This window comes from Ruditapes philippinarum, unplaced genomic scaffold (assembly GCF_026571515.1).
Source record: "Ruditapes philippinarum isolate M1 unplaced genomic scaffold, ASM2657151v2 ctg1130_1_1_1_1, whole genome shotgun sequence".
NCBI classification, from domain to species: Eukaryota; Metazoa; Mollusca; class Bivalvia; order Venerida; family Veneridae; genus Ruditapes; species Ruditapes philippinarum.
The window spans coordinates 42,600-69,285 of record NW_026856835.1 but is presented as its reverse complement, the minus strand read 5'-3'; the positions used below and the strand labels follow the sequence as shown (position 1 = coordinate 69,285).

Below are 26,686 nucleotides of genomic sequence, written 5' to 3'. Positions count from 1 at the left end.
ATATGGCGGTCATCTTGGGTTTTGACGGCCATATTAGATTCGCACAACCTAGATCCTAGGATATCAAAAGGATTGTATTAACCAACAGCTGTGCCAAGTTTCATGCTTCTCAAGAGGTGCACAATTCACCCTATTTTACGCTTAGCCTATAACCTGTTTATGTATGACAAGGTACTGTATGCAAAAATGAATGAATGAATAAATGAATGAATAAATAAATATATATATATATAAATATATAAATATATAAATTATGCAAAACATAGCAAATGTTCTAAAAACATTATATCTAGTTGGTGGAAGTTGATAGTGTTTACGGCAACTGAAGCACATAATAAGAAATAAGTTAAACGCAACGGTTGTTTGGTGTAACTTACAGTAAAAAAATACACTTTAAAACCCTTTACTGCATTATCTGATGTAATAGTTTCTTTAGTCTATCATAGGAGTTTAAACTGGATTATAATACTGAAGGGTAAAGTAAAAAACTTTGAAGATAATTTATGAACTTAAAATGTTTTTGCTTTTATTTGTTTGTGTGTTTTGTATTTTATTTATTTTAATTTATTTCATTTTTTTATTTATTTTTTTTTTTTTTTGGGGGGGGGGGGGGGGTTGTAAACTGCTTGTATAATTTTGTAACGTCGGACACGTATTTTGGCTGATTTGTGCCATTCGTGTTTTCGTCCGCGACCCCGGCCAAACAAAAAGTCGAGAATTAACAAAGTTAAAACTTGCGGGGGTGCGGAGCGAAAAAACGCTAATTAGCGGGGGCGCGCGAAGAAGTTTAATAAAATAAAACTTCGCCGCGCGCTCCCGCTAATTAGCGTGTTTTCGTCCCGCGACCCCGCCAAGCGAAAAGTCGAGAATTAACAAGTTAAAATGGCGGGGGCGCGGGGTGAAATCACAAATGACACTGGATAACGTTATGTTCAAAACGTTTTGAAGTTAAGTGATCGTAATCATTTATGACTATATCTTCAAATTTTATATCTGTTCGTCTAACACTCTATTGCCAGGCTAGGTTATCAGGGGACATTTTTCATGGTAACGCTAGCAGTGACCCGATGCTACCGTAAGCAACTGTCACGTGATAATGCACCCAGTATATTGCACCGCAAATCATTTGAATTTATAAACTTTAAACAAAATCTATTATTGACCCTTTCGCTGCCAGACGGTTATTGTTTTATTGATCACCTATTTGCCAGAGGGTTTTCTAAGAAATTACTATATTATTAATTAATTTAATTATTATTATTTGTTATTAGTATTATAAAAATTATATATGTTTCCAAATCTGTGAGTATAATAATAATTATTGCCGATGGTATAATTTTCTTTATATTTATTTTTATTTTTATTATTATTCGTATTATTATTATTATTATTCGTATTATTATTAATTTATTATTATTATTAATTACTATTATTATAGAAATGGCAAAAGCCGTCCATATGGCAAATACGTCGAAAATAACAGGCTGGGACGACATAAGGCGTCCCTATGGTAAGGGTTAATTACATGGTTTAATTTCAAATTTACAATAATTTTTAACAATCTGAAAGACTGATCGTCAATTATGGTAAAATATTTGTTATTTGCTAAAATAGGGGCTGTAAAATGGTACTTATCGCGTCATAGCTCTTAATTAAGATATTATTTCTGCCATAAGTTTATTATAAAACAAAAAATATCGTTTCCTTTGCCTTTTTTGATAGAATGTTCATACTAAAGATTTTTGTTCCAAACTAATTTAATTGTTTTTAAGAACTTATTAGTATATTGATAACTTTGAAAACAAATATTCTTCAAATTTCATGTGATGTAAAAGAAATAAAACTTCACTAAAGTTATATATTTATTCATAGATGATTGTTTCTTGATATTAAGCTAATATTTACACAGTTTTCCATATTCTCCTTACACGTGCACCATTTTAAGTACTGTACCAATATTATATTCAAATATATGTTAAAGATTATCAAATATACGTTTCGATATTTTTTTAAAACAAAAAGAAAGGGAAAGGTCATGAAATATTATATAGCTTTCTGACAGTTCTTCAAAAGATTTACGTCTGTAGATGTATGTTAATGCAACTATAAACTTAGTGGCGGCATGGCCGAGTGGTTAACGCTGTGGACTAGTAATCTATTGATCGCTAGCCGCATGGGTTCAAACCCCGTCAGGGGCAAGTCGTTGTTTCCTTGAGCAAGAAACTTTACACTCATTGCTCAGTACCGGTTGGTTCCAGGAACGGATTCGAAAGTGTGTCTATAAGCTTATAGCTTCCTACACAATCGAACGAAAATAAATTCTGTATAAACCAAACTGATTAAAAGCAAATCGTTTTCTTCCGCTTCAAAGTTTATCAAAAAGTTAAAACAAAAAACGCAAGTCCATGAATTTCATTCTACGTCGTTGCGAAAGTCATATCTGTATAGCCTTAACCTTTTTAAAGTATCATTTGTATCAAATCGTACCATATAATGTTTTTACACTGCAAATTTTATGATGTTGTGTATACTAAGGTAATTCGATGTATATGTTTTCACATCTGGCGTAATTCGATTCACGACAGCTTCCTGTTTATCGTGACACATCCATATTTTTAGTAAACGATCCCTTTACACACATTTTTATTGCTCATAATGACCGATGTGGGTTCAAATTCCGCCAAATACTTTGGCTTACTTTATGTTAGGAAACTCCATACAGTTTGCGTAAAACGTCGATTGTTTTATTCGAGTGCTCGATGATGCCTGAAATCATGACACTTTATGTCTTTCTCCATCTGGGAAGTTGGACAGTAACCAAGCGACTGTAAATGAGTCAATATGACTTAAAGATTTTACACAGATCACAATCAGTTTTAAAAGTAAAATTGTTTCTGGCTTAAGCCTATGGCGTCCAAAATTTTACTATGTAGGGTCATCACCGAAGTAATTTGTGTAATAGGTATCCTATTATAATTCGCGTCTTAAACCTCTTTTGCTTGAATAGACGAAACGTTATTCTAGCACTCCTCGTGATTTTGTCACTATAGACAAAGAAGAAAAACCGATAAACACTCGTTAGGGACTACTTGTATATGCGGCTGTTATGTTTTCTTCCTCAATTATATAGTTTACAAAGCCTTTAAAAGAAACAATAAAAAAGCATTTTTAATTTATACTTTCAGTTCTTATAATGTTTTCTTTTCATACAATACCGAAATAATATCTCACATACACTAACGCAACAGATTTGATCCATATTATTTAATAATTATTTTGGCAAAATGGCGCCAACCCGTAAGCAGCGTAATGACGTCATACTAAGTATAAAACTCATTCATATACGCTGACGTATTTCAAACATACAAGAATAATAAATTGGGCACTGACGTAAACACACTACAATCCTTTCTAAGACGTAAGTTTTTATTGATGAAAACTTGAGAAAATAACTTTTTTTCGAATTATTTCTTTTGTTTAATGATTTCTATATCTTAGCAACAATAGGGTGCGAAATCAGAAAGCGTTATAAGAAAATCGGCACCGGGTGCGATTTCCGCTTGAAAAACTAACATTAATAATCCTTATTTTATCATGTTAGAATCGAAATAATATCGGTCTGAGCGGTGTTTATCGGCTATTTAACACCGGTTTTGTCGTTTTGATGCTGTAGAATTAACCACTCAGGCCTACGGTCTTCGTGGTCAATTCCTACGCAACAAAACTCCAAACCGATGTTAGATCACCGATAAACACCGCTGACTCCGATATTATTTCGTAATTCTAACACTCCACGTGATTTAATCACTATAGACGGCTCAAACTCCAAATCGGTGTTAAATAGCCGATACAAACCGCTAAGACCGATGTTATTTCCTAAATATACGTCAGCTACATGGGAATATTACATGTATCAAAAAGGAACAAACAGACGGTTAAAAGTATCAGTTCTGATGAAAGATTTCTAAAAACTTTATAAACGGTACAATCATGTTATTTTCGTAATTCTATAGTCTAATTTCGAATGACCTGAAACGTGGAATGTTCTATTTTTTACACACGACTATTTATGCGTAAATAAAAAATATAATGCCCCTGAACAAAATATCATGCTGGTATATTAAGTTGAGTTTACGTTTTAGCAACGATTTTGTGCAAGTGTAAGTCGCTCCTATTTTGAAGTTGTTTTTTTTCTGTCTTTTTTTTCATATAATCTTTTAATGAAACAATTTTGTAAAATAGAGGAGCTTATAACTTTAAACCATGCAACAAAAAGAGATTTAACGAAATTACTCAGTAGATAGGTAGATAAATCAAAATCAAAATTACTTTTCGGATGTTTGCACATTATCATTAAAGCTAATAAGGAGTATTCTTGGTAGGTTCAAATTACACAATTCATATGTATATGTAAGTGATTCTGATTGATTTTCTAAATAACACACAGCTACTTGCGTATTTGATGCCTACTTTATTTAAGTATTTGTTCAAAGAAAAAATAAACATCTAAAGTTCAACAGTGCAAGGTTAGGAGAAATGCAACTGCTACATTTAGATTTGAATAAACAAATCCATATATACCATTTGTTCTGGGTAATAACATTAGATAACACTAATGGTAAAATATTTTCACTAGTTAAATAATTAGGATAAGTTATTCATTATACTGAGCCTTAACTGTAAGTCAAATTACATACTCATTTGCTGTTGAACTTTCTTAAATGGTTTACGGTGAAACTTGGCTTTCGGACTGGTTATTTTAAATTTAGGTCACACAAAAACAAAGCAACAATTTTTAGATTAACAGAAACAAAATCACTTAAAAAGTTTAAACTTCGCTCCTATATTTTTTCACTTTAAGCAGTCTTTTATCGGACGAAGTCCGTCTGTTACCGGTTTGACTTCCTATAAAATTAACAGGGAAGGACTGAATAATAAGAAGAATATTCATTGGTAATTTTAAATTACAAACTGAAATCGATGAATCCAATTGGTCATTCTAAAATAAAATGTAAAAGACAGTTCTAACCTTTCTAATAAAAAGTAAAGGATAGTTCTTACCATTCTAAAATATATTTTTTTAGATGGCTCTATGATAAAATGTAAGGGATAGTTTTGTCACTATAAAATAAAATGTAAAGTATAGTTCTAAAATAAAATGCACAGGAATGATGATAGTTCTTGAACTTTTATGTTAATATGTAACTGTGTAAATGATTACAAAACTTTTCAAATCAAACGGAAAACAAATAAAAGGACAGCTTGAACAGAAGTTGTTCTTCTTTGAAAAATCATCGAATATCAATTTGCTATAAATCAATTTCAATGTTTACAAAATGGGTTTTTTCTGTATAGCTACAAGAAATAATTATCTATTTCATTGTTATGCCAGCATTGCTAATATTTCTTTTGTATTGAAAACTTAAAAATAACCTATTTTTACCTGTAAAACAGTTATACTTTGGCCGAGTATCTTTTTAAAAGATAATTGTTTTGTTATGTGATAAGTAGAATATTATATTGGTGTAGGTTCATTACTGAATTTATTGCACCCGTTGAATAAAAGTATAGTTCTATTCAACTCGTTCATTTATGTCAATATTGAACTCATAAAAATTTAATATCCTTTATGAAGTAGAAATCGAAGTTATCAAATTTCAGCAAACAAATTAATGTAATTTTGCAAAATATGTCTTTTTGCAACACACGCCAATATTATTTTATTATACTATTCTTGTTCATGACTTTGCATGTTTCGGCTGCATCTTATTTACAATGAAGCCATTCGTAGTATAACCTTGTGATAATACAATTTATTCTCGCATATCAACTTCGAAAATAACAAGTCTTGTCAATAGACGCTTATCAAAAGTTGTGAACTGTTAGTTGAAGATAAGCCACTCATTTTTACTCATTATTGTTTCTGTTAGATTTTGAATAAACATTATATTTCCTCGACTATAATGCTACACAATTTTAACATTGAAAATATTTGCCTCATCTCACGCCTTGCTAAACATTTCGTTTCTTTACAGCAGTTCAAACAAGGTGTACAAGTATATGAAATTCATGTTAAAGAATAACAGTAACACTATTTCTGAAATCAATTTATAAGTTTTTACAGTCATGAAATTAAAAGAAACAAATGCAACATGACATGTCCTAAATGTATTGTGTTATGAAAATGATTTATTTATATCTAGTGTCAAATCCGCTTGCAGTGAGCTCGACTTTGTCGTCACTTTTAGCGTAATTTTTCGGTGTATGTGTGTCCGTGCATCAGTCCGTCTGTAGGTCAAGGTCACAAGAGGTTAAAGGTCAAATAAAATTATAACAATGTCTTTGTTTGCTCTGTATTTTGCTTATGCTTTGAAGTCTTTTGTTTATTTGATGAGCCCTCTTGCGCTGAGCCCGACGTAGTTGTCGAATTGACTATTCGTTGTTGTGTGGGTGCGAGTTTCAAGATTAGGCACAAATGTTCATCACGAGACTTCGTGTCTTGCAGATGAACCAGGTCACCGGGTCAAAGATCAAGGCTACCTTAGATGATACAATGTCAAGATATATGTTCACATATCACCTTTCTCCTTGATCTGCAGCTTAAGTTCAGGTTTGAATTAAGATGAGCTCTTTAGTTTTTTATTTAAAATATATATCATGCAACCATCATTGAAATTACGTGAACATTTTAATTGATATACAAAACAAAAGTATTGTAGCTGAACAATAAGTTGTTGGTATTTTTAGCAGTTAATTGGAGAATACAACGACCGGACAGGAAGAAAATGAAACAACTTCCATATTACAGCAGTGATTTTAACATCTAAGCACAGATTAGCAATAAACGCTTCAAGTTTCAATATGCTTCTTTGGATGCATGCATTTTCTAAGTGTCGAGTCCTATCACATCAGAAAGAGATGATAAATAACAAAGTGTGTGCATACGGTGGTCATTCTGGTGACAGTTTGTGAATTGTTTTATTGATCTACAAGCGAGCAGTTTAGGCAAACCGTATAAGTAGTGCAATTGTATAGATGTAAAATTAACATCATACAGGATTTGTTATAATAGTAATTTTACCATCCAAGTAGAAATATTTCTTAAAATATATTGTTTAGTGTTTACAATATTTGACCATAATGATATATTTATCTTCGAATATGAAAGGCACGTTTACTCATTATCAAAGCAATTTACCACCACAACATATCATTTTCGATTGAAAACGTTTAGTAACTTCCACAAAATTTTAATGGTTATCTATTTATACTGCAACACCCAATTGGAGTATTATGTGCAGGTGGATAGATTAACAAGTGGACACACTGTCTGAAATATAGTTACTTCAAACATTTAAAGATGAAACAACATGTTCTGTAATTTTGATAAAACATTGGGCTTAAATTTACTGAAATACAATTACATCACTGTCACTAAAGTACTATGAATAATCTCCTGCTGACATGAATTCATATAATTCTGCTTTAATTTGTAATGATAATTCATGTTCACCTATTATAACTTATAGTATTTTTATATCCTGCTACTAACAATTGTTACAATAATGTATTTCTCAAAGCAATTAATTTCTAATTCTTTTTTTAAGATAAAAGAAGATGTTTTTCTCTCAACTTCAAGGTGTCGCAATAGTTGTCTTGCTGATGACCCGTATTAACGCAGGTAAATATGATCTTATTACTAAACATCAAGGTTTACTCAAATATTACAAGAGAGCCATGATGGCCCTAAGTCGCTCACCAGAAACAACTGCTTTTCAACGTTGGAAATTAACCAATGTCAATATTTTTAATATCAAATTTAAGCATAGACAATAGTTTGAAGACATGCCATGAGCTGGGGTATTAAAGCTTTAGCGGCACCTAAAATCAAATAAATTTTAAATACAAACAAATATTTATGAGCAAATTTGATAAAAGGCTACCCAAGAATGCTACAGACAAAGTTTGATGATCATCCAGCAATTAGTTTTGTAGAAGAAGATTTTAAAGGTCTTCCTATTTTTATCTCTTGAGACATCTAAAACGGGCCAATCAAATTAATGTGAGCAAACTTGATATTAGACTACCCAAGAATGCTACAGACAAAGTTTGGTGATCATCCATCAATTAGTTCTGTAGAAATAGACATTTAAAGGTATTTCTATTTTTAACTTTGGTGGCCCCTAAAAGGGAAAAATCAAATCAATATGAGCAAACTTGATATAAGACTACCAAAGAATGCTACAGACAAAGTTTGGTGATCATCCATCAATTAATTCTGTAGTAGAAGATGTTTTAAGGTTTTTTGTAAGTTTAGCTCTGTTGACCCCTACAAGGGCCAATTGTAATGACATGAGCAAATTCATGTGTGACTGTCACAAGGATTATACAGACAAAATTTGAAGTAAATCTGCGCAGCAGTTTCAGAGAAGAAGACGATTGTTGACGCATGACGACCGACGACGGGCGCCAGATCATCCCTCGTTTATACTAATAGCTCACCCTGAACCTTCAGTTCTGGTGAGCAAAAAGTTGATAATAACACATTTTAGCTTATTTTAAATTGAATCTCATTTTCTGAAATACATTTTATCATAAAGTGCATGCATTGAACCAAACAGGACTTATGTAAGTTTTGAAGTTCATCAAACAAACCATTAAACGTGTCTGGCAATACTGTATAAATGTTTTCATTTCTGTGTACCAAATAAAGTTTTAAAAACACACAAATAATTTGTTGAAGCGAATTTTATTTGCAAAAATGACCTTCAAGCAATTTTGGTTGCATACTTCTTTTATTATTGTTTACATTATATTAACATATATTAATATAGATAACGGCAAAAGGATTCAACGAAGATTTTATTTATTAGTCTCAGGTCTTTCCTTGAAAACTGTATACAATTATGTTAGCTTGCTTTCTGTTAAAAATACAATTGTGTTAGCTTGCTTTCTTTTATAAATATTTTTTTATGGTTTTGACATTAATGTTTAAGAGTTCCCTTAGTCAATAATTATAATTTACTGATAGGACCACATTATGTTCCGCCTTTAGTGACCTCTTCTGTTTTTAATGTGATCTATCTATCTATGTGTCTGTCTGTCCGTCCGTCCGTCCGTCCGTCCGTCCATCCATACATCCATCCATCCATCCATCCATCCATCCATCCATCCATCCATCCATCTATCTATCTGTCTGTCTATCTGTCATTCTATTTATCTATCTATCTATCTATTTATCATCTATCCATCCAAATGGATTAGAAAAAACAATTTTCACAGAAACATTTTCTAAATACATGTTTTCATACCGATCGAAAATTCAAAGTTATGAAATTATAATATTTATGTTTTTTGTAGAAATAACCACATCTGTAGATTGCAATTCTGATGCCAATGCCTGTAGTGTTGATGGTAATAGTGAATGTGATACGACAAGCGGAAGATGTATTTGCAAAAGTGGATTTGCAGTTATAGACACAAAATGCGTAGGTAACTGAAACCGGAACGTTTTCGAAAATATTGAAATTATTAAATATTTGGGATCTTAGCATCTATCTATCTGCCTGCCTGCCTGCCTGCCTGCCTGCCTGCCTGCCTGCCTGTCTGTCTGTCGTCCGTCCGTCCGTCCGTCCGTCCGTCCATCCATCCATCCATCCATCCATTTATCCAAGCAGACGAGAGCTACATTATGAGGTTTAGGTTTATGTACAGGCACTCTGTATGGGGTTCATTCCGTAGAGACATGTATTATGTGGTTGAAAATGTTCTTATGGGGTTAAAAAAAATTGCTCTTGTGGGGTTAAGAGATCAAAGATATAACCCCACAAACACGTCTGCTAAGTATGTCCATCCATCCATCCATCTAAGGAATTTATATAATAAGAAATCAAGTCCCTACCCTGCTTTGCGTAAAATAAATTTGTAATTTTAGATAAAATGCGCCAAATTTTTGCTTCTTAATTTCGTTAACTTCTCTCGATTTTTACATTAATGATAATAGACTGTGCGTAATGACACTGTTGTCACAATAAATATGAAATTTTATTTTAAAACAAGTCTTTAAATGGCAAAATTAAGATAATCTGTTCTCCTCATTGCCATATCATTTTTAGGTATGCACTGTTCAATTTTAGCTCCTAAGTCAGTCAAATTTTATTCTAATTTTTTAATATTAGTTTTTAAATGTACACATGAACAATCTCTTGAGAAAGTTGTGGGAAATCTTATATTCAAAACGATGTGTATTGCGTATATTTAAAAGAATTAACCCTGTATGGATTTGGCGGACCGATTAATAAAATTTAGAAAATATTTTACGTCGAACTTTTGCTTCCAAATTGGTGAAATTTTGGTCGATTTCAATGAAATTAGTAACAAAATGCCTGTCTATATATTGTTCAAGGAATTATATAATAGGATTTTAAATTTAAAACTAAATATATCGGCTGACATTGAAAGAAATATAACCCCTAACCCTGCTTTGCATAAGATCGATTTGGAATTCAGAAAAAAAGGTGCGCCGAACTTTGCCTCTAGATGACGTAAATACCACCCGAGTTTTACAAACATGATCGAAGAATGTCCATAATGACACTGTATTCACATTAAAATATGGAATTTTATTTGGAAACAAGACTGTTAACAGCAAAAATATATAATCCAACCCCCTCACTTATAATTTGCAGGTATAATAACATTTTCAGGTATGCAACATTCAATTTCACCTTCTAAATCAGTGAAATCTCATTCTATTTATTAAATAATAGTCTTTAAATGTGCACATGAACAAACTCTTCAGAATGTTGTAAATTTTTATTCAAAACGATCTATCTATCTATCTATCTATCTATCTATCTATCTATCTATCTATCTATCTATCTATCTATCTATCTATCTATCTATCTATCTATCTATCTATCTATCTATCTATCTATCTATCTATCTATCTATCTATCTATCTATCTATCTATCTATCTATCTATCTATCTATCTATCTATCTATCTATCTATCTATCTATCTATCTATCTATCTATCTATCTATCTATCTATCTATCTATCTATCTATCTATCTATCTATCTATCTATCTATCTATCTATCTATCTATCTATCTATCTATCTATCTATCTATCTATGGACAAAAATGGAAATTTCAATTTTTACAGAAATATTTTGTTCATATATGCTATGATACAAATTACAAATGCAAAGTATAATATTTTTGATAAATGTCTTTGTCTTTTATAGCAATTATCACATCGGTAGATTGCAGTTATGATAACAATGCCTGTACTGTTGATGGTAATAGTATATGTGATGCGCATACCGGTAAATGCGTTTGCAATATTGGATATGCAGTTTTTTTTAAAACAAAATGCGAAGGTTAGTTTCCGACTATATTTTATTAATAAAACATTTGCAATCGTAAAAGGCATTTGAAACTTAAAATCAGACATTTTGTAAACCTTGTAATGGATAGATTTAGCTCGAGTTTCAGTTTAAATGGTATTGACAATAACGCAAATCTATCGATCGATCGATCGATCGATCGATCCATCCATCCATCCATCCATCCATCTATCCATAGTGGATTTGCAGTTATAGACAAAAAATGCGGGGGTACCTTAAACCGGATCGTTTTCGAAAATATTAAATTCATTAAATATTTGGGATCTTAGCAGTCTTTGGACATTTCATGTTATACTTGAAAGGGCTAATTTATGATAGAGGTGATAATCAGAGACTTCAATCAGGTGCTTATATGATGCTATTGTATCAATTTTTAATGTGCAGGTTTGAAATGTAGATGTAACTAATTACCAATAACTTGCTGTTTTCAGATATAGACGAATGCACTGCAAATACGGACAACTGTGATAGTACAAATGGCGGATGCACGAACAGTGCAGGATCATTTACTTGTTCGTGTAACACTGGATATAACCTGGAGGCTGATGGTTTTACATGTACAGGTAATAAACGAGCATGAGTCTGTTTATCAAAGTTATTTAAAGTAATATCTATGCTATGTATTATTATAACTCATCTGATGTATATATAAGCGTAAGGAAAAAGGTGTTATATCCAGATTACATAAGATAGAGGTGACCGTTTTACGTGTAATGCGTTAGGCACGAAATCAAAGAATTAAAGAACAAATATTGCTAAACTTACAAACAATATCTATCTATCTATCTGCCATGCGCTAAATGTTTGCCTCTTAATTTCGTTAACTTCTCTCGATGTTTACATTAATGATAATAGACTGTGCGTAATGACACTGCTGTCACATTAAATATGAAATTTTACTTTAAAACAAGACTTTAAATTGCAAAATTAAGATAATCTTTTCGCCTCACCTGTAATTTGCCGGTATAATAACATTTTCAAGTATGCACTGTTCAACTTTATCTTCTAAGTCAGTCAAGTCGTATTCTAAATTTTTAATATTAGTTTTTAAATGTACACATGAACAATCTCTTGTGAAAGTTGTAAGAAAATTTATATTCAAAACGATGTGCATTGCGTCTATTTAAAAAGTTTAACCCTATCCGTATTTGACGGATCAATTCATAAAATTTAGAAAAATTAACGTTGAACTTTTGCTTCCAATTTGGTCAAATTTCAATCGATTTCAATGAAATTAATATCAAAATACACGTCTATTTATTGTTGAAGGAATTAAATGAGAAGATTTTAAATCCAAAATCAAAAACGCCTGTTTTTTTAAAGAAATCTTACACCTACCATGCTTTGCTTAAGATCAATTTGGAACTGAGTAAAGAAATGCGCTGAAATTTGCCTCTAAATAACGTAACCACAATTGGATTATTACATACATAATCGTAGATTGTGCGCTATAATACAGTTGTCAGATTTAATCTTGCAATTTTATTTTTAATCAGGACTTTAAATGACAAAATGAAAATAATCTTACCGCCCCACCTGTAATTTGCATATGTAGTTACATTTTTAGGTATGCAACGTCCAATTTTTTATTCTAAATCACTGAAATCGTATTCTTTTTATTTAATAAAAGTCTTTAAGTATGCACATGAACAAACTCTTGAGAATGTTTTAGAAATATTAATATTAGAAATAATGTGCATTGCGTTTATTAAGAAAAGTTACCACTATCCAGATTTGGCCGACCAATTCATAAATGTTAAAAATTTAACGTCGAACTTTCGCTTCCACAGTGATCAAATGTTTGTCGATTTAGATGAAATTAGTATCAAAATGCACGTCTATATATTGATTAAGGAAATATAAAATAAGATTTTAAATTCAACACCAAATACGGCTGCTGTTAAAAGAAATCTAACCCCTAACCTGCTTTACGTAATATCAATTTGTAATTTCAGATGAAATGCGCCAAATTTTTGCCTAATAATATGGTTCACTAAATATCGTTTTTTGAAAATATATATTTTACATACAATACGTAGGTATACAGTTATGAAAATTTGTATTAATTTGTTTGTGTTTAGTGGCAATTATCACATCGGTAGTGTGTACGGAACAAAAATATATCTATCTATATATCTAGTCTTTCACAGACACAATTGGTGAATACATTTTTAAATACAATTAGAAAATATACAAAAAGAAATCTATTATTAATGTTTTTGTGTTTTGTAGCAATTATCACATCTGTAGTGTGTACTACTGACACTGACTGTAGTGTTGATGGAAATAGTCAATGTGATACGACTAACGGTAAATGTGAATGCAAAACTGGATTTGCAGTAACAGGGACAAAATGCGAACGTAAGTCGAACCGAGACGTTTCTGATAATATTTTATTCATTAAATATTGGATACGTTATATAGGGTTTTTGAAAATACAATTAGACATTTCTTGGTAAACTTGTAAGGTATAAATTTTTTTACAGGTGACATGTTTTATTTGAAATGGATTTGACATAAACACAAAGAATTGAATCAAAAAAAGGAAAAACAAATATCTATCTATCTATCTATCTATCTATCTATCTATCTATCTATCTATCTATCTATCTATCTATCTATCTATCTATCTATCTATCTATCTATCTATCTATCTATCTATCTATCTATCTATCTATCTATCTATCTATCTATCTAAGGAATTTATATAATAAGAAATCTAATCCCTACCCTGCTTTGCGTAATATCAATATGTAATTTAAGATGAAATACGCCAAATTTTTGCCAAGGAATTATATAATAGGATTTTAAATTTAACACTAAATATATCGGATGACATTAAAAGAAATATAACCCCTAACCCTGCTTTGTGTAAGGTCAATTTGGAATTCAAAAAAGGTGCGCCGAGCTTTCCCTCTAGATGACGTAAATACCACTCGAGTTTTACAAACATGATCGAAGAATGTCCATAATGACACTGTATTCACATTAAAATATGGAATTTTATTTGAAAACAAGACTATTAACAGCAATAATAAATAATCCAACCGCCTCACTTATAATTTGCAGGTATAATAACATTTTCAGGTATGCAACATTCAATTTCAGCTTCTTAATCATTGAAATCTCATTCTATTTATTTAATAATAGTTTTTAAATGTGCACATGAACAAACTCTTTAGAATGTTGTAAATTTTTATTCAAAACGATGTGCATTGCGTATATTTAAAAAGTTTACCCCTATCCGTATTTGGCGGCTCAATTCATAAAATTCAAAAAAATTAACGTTGAACTTTTGCTTCCAATTTGGTCAAATGTCGGTCGATTTCAATGAAATTAGTATCAAAATGCACGCCTATTTATTGTTGATGGAATTAATGAGAAGATTTTAAATCCAAAATCAAATACGCCTGTTTTTTTTTAAAGAAATCTAACACATACCATGCTATGCGTAAGATCGATTAGGAACTCAATAAAAAATGCGCCGAAATTTGCCTCAGTCTAAATAACGTAAATACCACTGGATTGTTACATACATGATCGTAGATTGTGCGTTATGAAACAGTTGTCACATTAAAACTTGCAATTCTATTTTAAATCAAGACTTTAAATGGCAAAATGAAAATAATCTTACCGCCTCACCTGTAATTTGCAGATGTAATTACATTTTCAGGTATGCAACGTCCAAATTTAGCTTCTAAATCACTGAAATCGTATTTTTTAAATTTAATAATAGTCTTTAAATATGCACATGAACTCTTCAGAATGTTTAAATTTTTATTCAAAACGATGTGCAATGATGTAAAAATATTAATATTAGAAATAATGTGCATTGCGTTTATCTAGAAAGTTCATCACTATCCGTATTTGGCCGACCAATTCATCAATTTTAGAAAGTTTAACGTCGAACTTTCGCTTCCAAAGTGGTCAAATATTTGTCGATTTAGATGAAATTAGTATCAAAATGCACGTCTATGTAATCATTAAGGAATTATAAAATAAGACTATGAATTCAACACCAAATACGGCTGCTTTTAAAAGAAATCTAATCTAATCCCTATCCTGCTTTGGGTAATATCAATTTGTAATTTCAGATGAAATGCGCCAAATGTTTGCCTTTTAATATCGTTCACTTCTTTATGAAAATGTATATTTTACATATAATACGTAGGTATACTGTTATATAAATTTTGTATTAATTTGTTTGTGTGTAGTAACAATTATCACATCGGTAGTGTGTACGGTTGACAATGACTGTAGTGTTGATGGTAATAGTCAATGTGATACGATTAGCAATAAATGTGAATGTAAATCTGGATTTGCAGTAACAGGAACACAATGCGAACGTAAGTCAAACCGAGACGTTTGTGATGATCTTTCATTCATTAAATATTGGATACGTTATAGGCTCTTTGTAAATAAAATCCGACATTTCTTGATAAATTTGAAAGAAAGTAAAAACGTTAAGATGACGCGTTTGATGCCAAATGGATTTGGCAAAAACGCAAGGAATTGTAGCACCAATAAAGTTAAACAAAAATCTCTATATCTATCTATCTATATATCTAGTCTTTCACAGACACAATTGGTGAATACATTTTTAAATACAATTAGAAAATATACAAAAAGAAATCTATTATTAATGTTTTTGTGTTTTGTAGCAATTATCACATCTGTAGTGTGTACTACTGACACTGACTGTAGTGTTGATGACAATAGTAAATGTGATACGACTAACGGTAAATGTGAATGCAAAACTGGATTTGCAGTATCAGGGACAAAATGCGAACGTAAGTCGAACCGATACGTTTCTGATAATATTTCATTCATTAAATATTGGATACGCTATAGGGTCTTTGAAAATAAAATCAGACATTTCTTGGTAAACTTGACAGGAGTTAAAACATAAAGGTGACGCGTTTGATGCTAAATGGATTTGGCAAAAACACAAGGAATTGTAGCACAAATATATTTAAACAAAAATCTATCTATCTATATATCTAGTCTTTCACAGACACATTTCGTGAATACTTTTTTAAATACAATTCGAAAATATACAAAATGATTTTTTTTATTAACTTTTTTGTGTTTCGTAGCAATAATCACATCAGTAGCGTGTAATGATGACAGTGACTGTAGTGTTGATGACAATAGTCAATGTGATACGACTAACGGTAAATGTGTATGTAAACTTGGATTTGCAATAACAGGAACAAAATGTGAACGTAAGTCAAACCGAGACGTTTCTGATAATATTTTATTCATTAAATATTGGATACTTTTTAGACTTTGTGAAAATAAAATCAAACATTTCTTGGTAGACTTGTTAGGTATAAATGAATTTAAAGGTGACTCGTTTGATTTGAAATGGATTTGACAAAGAACACTAAAAATGAAGCAAAAATGAAGTAAAACAAAAATCTATCGATATATCGATCTGTCTGTCATTCTGTCTGTCTGTCTATCTGTCATTCTATTTATTTATCTATCTATTTATCGTCTATCCATCCTAATGGATTAGAAAAAACAATTTTCACAGACACATTTTCTAAATACATGTTTTCATACCGATCGAAAATTCAAAGTTATGAAATTTTAATATTTATGTTTTTGTAGAAATAACCACATCGATGGATTGCAGTTCTGATGTCAATGCCTGTAGTGTTGATGGTAATAGTGAATGTGATACGACACGCGGAAAATGTATTTGCAATAGTGGATTTGCAGTTATAGACACAAAATGCCGAGGTAACTGAAACCGAAACGTTTTCGAAAATATTGAAATTATTAAATATTTGGGATGTTAGCATGCTTTTAAAATATAATATCAGGCATTTCTTGTTATACATGTACTTGAAAGCGCTAATTTATGCTTGAGGTGATATTCAGATATGTATAGCAGATCCTAATATGATGCTACTGTATCAATGTTTAATGTGCAGGTTTGAAGTGTATTTATATTTAATTATCAATAATTTTGCTTTTTTAGACATAGATGAATGCACTACAAATGCTGACAACTGTGACGATACCAATGGCGGATGCACGAACACTGAAGGATCATTTACTTGTTCGTGTTACACTGGACATAACCTTGAGGCTGATGGTTATACATGTACAGGTAATAAACGAGCAAGAGGCTGTTTCTAAAAGGTATTAAAAGTAATAACTATGCTATGTATTTTAATTCGTCTAATAAGCATAAGAAAAAAGGTTTTATATCCAGATTACATAAGATGGAAGTGACCATTTTCTTTGTAAAACTTAATCACGAAATAAAAGAATTAAAGTACAAATATTGCTAAATTTACAAACAGGATCTATCTATCTATCTATCTATCTATCTATCTATCTATCTATCTATCTATCTATCTATCTATCTATCTATCTATCTATCTATCTATCTATCTATCAATCTATCAATCTATCTATCTATCTATGGACAAAAATGGAAATTTCAATTTTTACAGAAACATTTTGTTCATATATGCTGTGATACAAATGCAAAGTATAATATTTTTGATAAATGTCTTTGTCTTTTATAGCAATTATCACATCGGTAGATTGCAGTTATGATAACAATGCCTGTACTGTTGATGGTAATAGTATATGTGATGCGCATACCGGTAAATGCGTTTGCAATATTGGATATGCAGTTTTTTTTAAAACAAAATGCGAAGGTAAGTTTCCGACTATATTTTATTAATAAAACATTTGCAATCGTAAAAGGCATTTGAAACTTAAAATCAGACATTTTTTGTAAACCTTGTAATGGATAGATTTAGCTCGAGTTTCAATTTAAATGGTTTTGACAATAACGCAAAGAATATCACAAATAACAGCACAAATAATGTTAAATATGTCTATCTTTGACAAAAATAGATAAGATTTTTAACACAGAAACATATTCTTATTCAAATTCAAAATAAACAGTAATGAAATTTTACTAAATGCATTTGTTTTTTTTCACCAGTAAAGCTAGAAAGTTGTCCCGTGACCTAAATTGTAAAACTTAAAGTCCGAGAAAACCAAAAGTAACAAAGACGGGTGCTCTTTTATCATTCATATATTTCAAAATAACAACTATGTGTTCTGTCCTCACATGTGATTTTTTTAGGTATTTCTATATAAAATATCTTTATATTTACCCCATTTTGCCCCATTTTTAAACACTACGAGAGTGCTTTTAATTAAACTGATGTAAATCTATCCCAAAACTCGTATATTTGGTTTGACATTTATATGTAAGGAACGTTAATAAAAAAGGCGAACAGCAAAAGGTTCAAGAATAACTCCTCATTGAAACATGATATTTATCTTAAATCTCAAATAAAGTGTATCGCTGTAGAAAACATATTAAATCGTTGTAGAAAAATACTTGTTTGACAGACAAAACATATAACTGTATGATTATTATGACACTGTGGCTCTGTGAATTTTTTTATAAGAATTATGATATTGTGGCATATTTAACAGGGAGGCTGAAATTCATAATTACCTAAAAAGTATAGTAGAACGCCAGACTTCGGGCACATTAATCTTTATATATATATATTGATCACATTGCAATAACGAGTAATTTGTGATTACGATTGCATGAAATTACTTTATTCTTTCCTAGTTATTGATTGAATTACATTTATTTTACGTAGTTAATAATGATTTCTTTTGATTACTTTTCTACTCTCTCCTTTTTATTTTGAAAATGCGAAGGAAGCTACATCTTTGTTCACAATATATTGATATCAAAATTGCTGTAACTTAGCTGTATCCTAGTGATATTATGAACTTTGGTATATATAACTCACGCAAATTTAATACGGGAAGTCAAAGGCTGACAGGCGAAGCGGGCTCTTTGACTTGCCCGGCTATAGATTACACGTGTATATTTGAAAGGGAACCAAATAAAAATATTCAAAAATATATAGATTTCATTTTCTATCATTGAAATTTTCAGTGTCATTCCTATTTGGGCACAGCCATTTTTATGTAACTCACTGGTACTCGGCGAGTATTCAGATAACAGAATAATCGCAACTTTGAGGATAAAGAATAATCGTCGAGGAGTTCCGATTGAAAACGGAAGCGGTGCTTGAAATACCGAATGTCTCCTCTTGTGCGAAACATGCAAAATAAAAAGGACGAATTTTTGTATCTGACTTCCCGTTCATAGACTTTCATATTAAATAAATATATCATATTGGAAATTTCTTTACATAAATTACCGAAACTATTTGTTAGTTTGATCTAATCTTGTTTTGGAAACAGTTGATTTAATACAAAAGTTGTGAGTTTAAAGAAAATGGTATCGTTAACACTTGAAAGCGCTTAAAGTACTGAATACGACAACTGGACTATGATTTAGAGTAAGACATTAAAGCGAAAAAAATCCACTGATAAATAAATGTATTTTGTCAATGCGTGATTGATATTAGTAGTCCTGTCTCAATAGTCTCAATAGTGTAGTAACGTTTATTTGTATCATAGTTTGGGGACCTTTCTGTTGAAAAAGTGTCAGAGTTAAATCGTATACATATACATGCACAGTGCGGTAACTGGAGTGCATGTATCAGTTACCCGCACTCCAGATCATGCCCGTTGATTGGCTCATTTTTGCTGGGTTTTACATATTGTGACGGCAGAGAAAGGGAAAGCGGCATACATATTATATTCAGATGCTCGTTCATTGGTAACCTTTTCCAGGGGTTTAAAATTATGACAACAGGGAACAGGTTTTTATGTTTGACTATAATACAAAAGAGAAAGAACACCAAAACACTCGGCAATCTGATTTATACTCGGGGGCTACGCCCCCTCGTACAAATCAGATAACCTCGTGTTTCGGTGCTCTTTCTATTACATGTAACACAAGGCTGTGTGATATGTTTTTGAACTGACGATTTTGCAGGGGATAATCATGCAAGATATTTATTCCGAGAGTGACACGAAGTAAATTTCGTGTGTAATCTTGTCCAGACAAATGTCATATGACAGGTTTGTTAAGTGAAAATATAATTAATTAACGACCAGTTTCTGTTTCAAGATATAGACGAATGTACTGCAAATACCGACAACTGTGACGATACAAATGGCGGATGCACGAACACTGCAGGATCATTTACTTGTTCGTGTAACGCTGGATATAACCTTGAGGCTGATGGTTTTACATGTACAGGTAATACACGAGCATGAATTATTTACAATGTTTTGCTGAGGAGTTATTTTTCTATGTAATTATTTGCAAACGATTACACAATGTCACATTTAGCAAGTGAATAATTATAAGAACTGCCTATAAAATTACATAAACGTAATGCAGATTATCAGTGAAATAATCAGAGAAATCAAGTAGGTGATCAGGTGACGCTATTGCATCAATTATTAGGTGCAGTTTGTTATGATAAGACACAATTAATAAGCAATTATTTGCTGTTTTCAGATATAGATGAATGTGCTGCAAATACTGACAACTGTGACAATACAAATGGTGGATGCACGAACACGGCAGGATCATTTACTTGTTCATGTAACGCTGGGTTTAACCTTGAGGCTGATGGTTTTACATGCACAGGTAAAATACGGCTGTGCGCTTGTTTAGTAACATATACAAAGAACGATGGATTTTCTCGATAGGTCTGTTAATTATTAAGAGTAACCGAAATATTTTTGCAAAGTACTTCCCTTAATTTGATGATAATAAAATATTCATTTTGGTTAACAAACATTAAATTGACTTCAGCAATGGCTGTTCCTTTTTGCATGGAATTACAAACATTTTTTTTATATTTTGTAATCATTTACAGAATTCATGTTTAGTTTTCTCATTTTTATAGGCCCGAAAAATTTCGGGCATATCATGTTATACCCTCTGGCGTCCGTCCGTCAGTCGTCCGTCCGTTAGCAATTTGGTTTCCGGAGCATAACTTAAGTTCCATTTGGCCTACAATATTCAAACTTCATATCATGATTATCCATATTGGGTAAAAGCCCCCTATTGATTTTGGGGTCCTCAGGACAAATGTCAAGGTCACGATTACCTTAAAACTGAAAACAGTTACTACTCAATAATTTAAGTAATAATCAACCTTCAGCTGTAAATTTAATGGGATGAACAGCAAAGAGCAATACATGACCCCTATTTATTTTGGGGTCATTAGGTCAAAGGTCGAGATTACAATGATCTTTATACTGAAAATTGTGCTTTCTGGATCATAACTTTAATTTCCATTTAGCTAATAGTGTTCAAACTTCATAGGATGATTGTCAATATTTGTTAAAAGGGTACTCTAGTTTGTTCAGTTAAGAAGCTTGAAAAAGTCATATTAAAAAGAAATATGTTCAGTTTATTAATTGTTCTATACAGAATCATCAGATCATCAGATAATTTAAAAGTTATCCTTGTGTAAAATTTTATTTGTTGTCTGTATTAAGCTGTCTTATATTGTTTTATACACAGTGTGGCTTTGCCAGTTTTGATACGCAGGTTAGCATGGATACTACCATTCTACCAAACAAATCCAACGTATTAACATATATTTTTCTTTTATTTTTGAATTTGCCATTAATTTGTACTTATCATGCAAAAAGTTTAGAGCATTTTATTTAAGGATAATTTTTTCCTAAAACTGTGGAATATGTATTTTTCCCTGGTCTATATAAATTTTAGAAATCGACTTTGTTCACTTCCACATTCAGTTATTAGTAACTTTTCTCAGGAAACTTTCGGAAAAATATGTTATGAAAGTAAGACATTGAAGGAAGAGTTGTTGCTATTGTAATAACTGGAAACCTAAGTCATTGGCACTGTACTTATATGAACATTCGTTGTGTGTTATTCATATTTTACATGCATCATTTAGTTGCTATAAAATATTAAAATGTACGAAATTAAACTTGAATATTAAGTCAATCACTTAATGTTATTAATCACTCAGGCCTATCGGCCTATCGGCCTTCGTGATTATATCCTTACGCATTTGAAATCAAACCGTGCATTTTAGTCTACGACAAAGCACTAGTAATTGATATCTATTTCCTAATTTTACATTGTTTTGCAATAGTCTGATCAAATAACACATCATGGATATTAAGATTATTTCAGATATAGACGAGTGTAGTACATATACAAACATTTGTGGCCGTTCTGATGTACAATGTACCAATACTGATGGATCGTATACCTGTTCATGTAACACTGGATATATACTTTATAATAATTCATGTACAGGTAAGTTATTTACAAACGGAAACATTTGCTTTTACATGTATTTATATATTAAATAACTTGTAGAATTAAAAGTGTTGTAACGTAACATTTTTTCGCTCTCTGAATCAATTTACCCGCATTGGTTTCAGGCATAATTCCGGTTTCAGTTAGAAGCATGAGATTAAACGTAATTGCAAAATATATTGCACCTTGAATACTTTATCATGAAATAAGTTCTAATATATTTACTGACAAACGTGTGCTCAGGCGTTAGGTTTTTATGGATATTGTTGCACGTTATGATATATTGTAAATGATAGACGATAACGTTTTTTTCTGAGTTAATTTGTTTTACGAAACGCGTTTTCAAAGTACTTTTTTCTTTGTGAACTGCATTGTTAAATAAAAGCATACTAAAACATAAATTATTTTAAGACGTACTTAATTACCTTTAACCATTTAGTGGCACCAGGAACACCGAGAGCCTTTACAATAGACTATATTCAGCATAACAAGGCCCGATTGTCGTGGTTACCTGGCAACAATGGAGGGTTAACACAAACGTTTGTTATACAGTTAGGAACTGGTGAAAGTTCTTGGGAAGATACAGAAGTGCAAGATGGAGTCAAACATAATGATCAAACAATTTCTAAAATTCTGACAGGTCTTAGGGATTCTACAACATACTTCGTACGAATGTACGCATATAACGACGTTGGAAATAGTCCTCTTTCGGAAATTCTTATTTTTACTACGTCACCTATCAAAGGTAAGCGTCATTTTAAGCAATTTAGAATAATATGAATATCAGGAAATTATAGAACTTCGAGTGTAGTATGTAATCATATGATTCATTGTATGCACACTTCTATATAATTTGTTTTACGTCATTGAACTTACCCATGCTATGTCACACATAAGACTACATACAGGTGAATGAAATAATGTTCAAGTCCAAAAAAAATAAATAAGAAAACTCCATTCGTATGGTTATTATGTATACGTTATAAGATCAATCATGAGTGCCATTATACCCCCAAATCTAGTGTTTGAGTGAGTTTGCCAATGGTTTCCAGACAATAAAAAAAGACAATCAATTTTATTAATTGTTTTTGTATACAGATGTACTTGTGTCATCATAAGATACTTTTCAAGTTGGAATTTCTTATCAAATATTTATCTTTCATAGTTATGTCCCCTTTGAGTAGCCCTTTTTTATAGTTGTAGCTGTCTTATGTCTGTTACAATGTGTAATAAAAATTGTTTTACAAAAGGTTTATTTTCTTTCTGTAAGAGTTTCCTGACAATTTCACAAAATAATTATATTTAATCATTACAATGAATTTATTTTTCAGTTGAAACAGAAACTAAAACTACAACTACATTAATCGTGGGCATTGTCTTAAGTGTAGTGATAGTTGTGGTTATATCGTATGCGATTTATGTAACAATCCAACTTAAAAGAACGCGAGACTCTGTCCAAAAGGATGGTAATTAAAGATTTCATATATTTGTTTATCAATGATGACTGTTTACTTAACATACTAGTCACATAGTTCTTTCCATTTTGGCCCCCTCATTTATAACTTTGTAGCATTATATCTAATACATATTTAATGTCAGTGTGTTTTTATGTATACTTTATACAGATTATTCCCCATATTAATTGTTGCATTACACTTTAAAAGACTATTGCACAAACCATATCATTATATGACAAACGCTAGTAAAATCTAATGTGCTAGTTATATTAAGAAAATCATATATGAAAGTGTTGTAGCAATATGTTTTAATGATAACATTTACTATTCAGGTCGCGTGCAGAAAAAAGACGGTCAAGTGTAAGTGTATTTAAAAAAGAAATATTAAAGCTATGATAAATGTATAATGCATACGATTTGTGAACTTAAAATTAGTATTGTATCTAAAATAAAAGATAATGCTGAATTATATGAATCTTCATTAAAATCATATATGTGTACATGTATGAAGGTGCCATATGAGGTTCAATATTGGCAAGATCATGTTGAAATTTTCAAAATATTCAGATGAGAGAGTTGAAATGATATTACATATATTTAAATTTCATAACAAACACAAAGTCAACGGACATGCTAAAAATAATGCGAAATCACGTGAAAAAAAACAAAATATTGAAAAATGTTAGTGAAAGATAGTAAATAATACACCGTGTGTGTCCGCGAACCACATGCTGGTAGCGTTGTTGCAAGAATGTGACATAACATTGTATTAATTTTGGGGTAGATTTGCGCACTTTTGAACAATTTTTGCGCATATTTGAAACTTACCTAAAAAGTTCAGATAAACTCATGTTCATTAACGGTAATTTGACTTCCTATTTATACCAAGTGCTTCAAACTGAGGTATTTTACTGACATATAATTTGGAATAATATTGAAGATGTGACCAGATGGCGCACCAGCCAAACCAGTAAAGGCGTTCAAGATCAACAGTCAGGGTGGGGGCATACATGTTAAAAGACTGACATCTTTATTTTGCAAATTTAATGTTTGACGCATCATCACATTTATTGCGCATGGCTGTTGGATTTGTGTTTTATTAATCATAAATGAATATTATATAATATCATGTCTCTCAACTACATTTACTGAAAATTATAGGATCGAACATTATGAGACAGTTTTACATGCACACTTATAAGATTAGTTAACATTTTGAAGGTATTTTAACATATTAATAAACGTTTGCAATCATTAGCACAATCATTTTCTAGTAAGATATATGGGACATTATCATGTAGTATTTTCATTTTGTTAAAAGGAATATACATATCGAAGACAATACAGATATCCCGGACAGGGGAGGGTATGAAAATCCATATACTGACCTCAGGACAGAAATGAGGGATTCAAGATCTCCATACGAAGCCATATCAACTATGTAAAGAAAACATCGACAGAAATATAACACTTAGATATAAAATTTTAGCTCATATATTTAAGTCGAACACAATATATTTTGTACATAAAGTGAAAAAGATAGCAATGTATTTAGCTAAAGCTTTTTGTGTAAACATTTTGAATGAATTTAGTGGGAAATGGTTTTTATTACATTTGTTTTGTGTTATTTTCTAAAAAGTTTAAATATATACTATGCTCCTCTTTGGGAAAATGCTTTTATTGTCGAAATTTAAAGTTAGAGTAATAAATCTGGACAATGGATAATCCCTCAGATGCATTGAAAACAACAATAAAATATGACAACTTTTGGCCCATTTGAAAGGATTTGTTCATTAGAGATAATGTAAAAGGTGCAATATTTATCACGCCCTATATTACCTGCGTAATCTTATTTCAATCTTAACAATTACATGCCAGAATTAATGACCTCAAAGGACCAGAAAAAATACAACAACAAGAACTTAGATAAGGTTCGTTGTATGAAAGTACATGTGTGGTGTTATTGTGAAGCTTTCGGAAGCGGCTTCCTTTTTGGAATGCAGTGGGTTTTTGGAGATGATTCATCATTCTGGGGGCAGTGATTGATAAAAAGAAACGTCATTGACTTATCATGCTTTAATGGCCCGTAAATACTTATTAATAATGTTATTTTATCATACGAACATTTTTTTATAAATATTTACAAGATATGATATCAGAAAAAAACAATTGTTATTTGTTTTAAATGATTTCTCCGCAAAGATTAAAGCTTGTTAACATGTAATAAATGGATTGGCATCATATTGGCAATCAATTTAAATTACACACGACTGCATATTGGGTATTGAAAAAATAATTGGCATCACATTGTATAAACAGTTTGTTTTCATATAGGTTATCACCTTATTTCTGCTGCTGATAATTTTAATCATTTATATTTGTTTGTTATTGCCAATAATCAGTGAATTATAATAAACCCTACCTAGAATAATTTAGTTTGGTACTAACTTTATTGCAAGTCAATGGTGTTGTGGTAAGATATTCGCTTAAGATGTGTGAAAAAATAGAGAAAATAAGACTCCCTAAAGAAAGCCCTACACGGCATTGAAAATATGGCAGGCTCGGTTTGATTGAGCCTGTTCATGGAT

At 31.1% G+C, this 26,686-nt stretch overlaps 1 protein-coding gene across 1 annotated transcript; it reads left to right on the top strand.

Annotated features, from left to right (window-relative positions):
• Window positions 1–359: 359 nt before the first annotated feature.
• Window positions 360–26,617, top strand: LOC132747844 (fibrillin-1-like). Its single transcript, XM_060737371.1, has 16 exons — window positions 360–475; window positions 7,608–7,681; window positions 9,361–9,492; window positions 11,250–11,384; window positions 11,843–11,974; window positions 16,508–16,636; window positions 17,028–17,159; window positions 17,401–17,532; window positions 17,957–18,091; window positions 20,455–20,586; window positions 20,851–20,982; window positions 22,513–22,638; window positions 23,081–23,386; window positions 23,973–24,107; window positions 24,431–24,458; window positions 25,420–26,617. The coding sequence occupies exons 2-16, from the start codon at window positions 7,618–7,620 to the stop codon at window positions 25,541–25,543; spliced, it is 1,974 nt and encodes a 657-aa protein (XP_060593354.1). The 5' UTR covers window positions 360–475; window positions 7,608–7,617; the 3' UTR covers window positions 25,544–26,617.
• The last annotated feature ends 69 nt before the right edge of the window (window positions 26,618–26,686 follow it).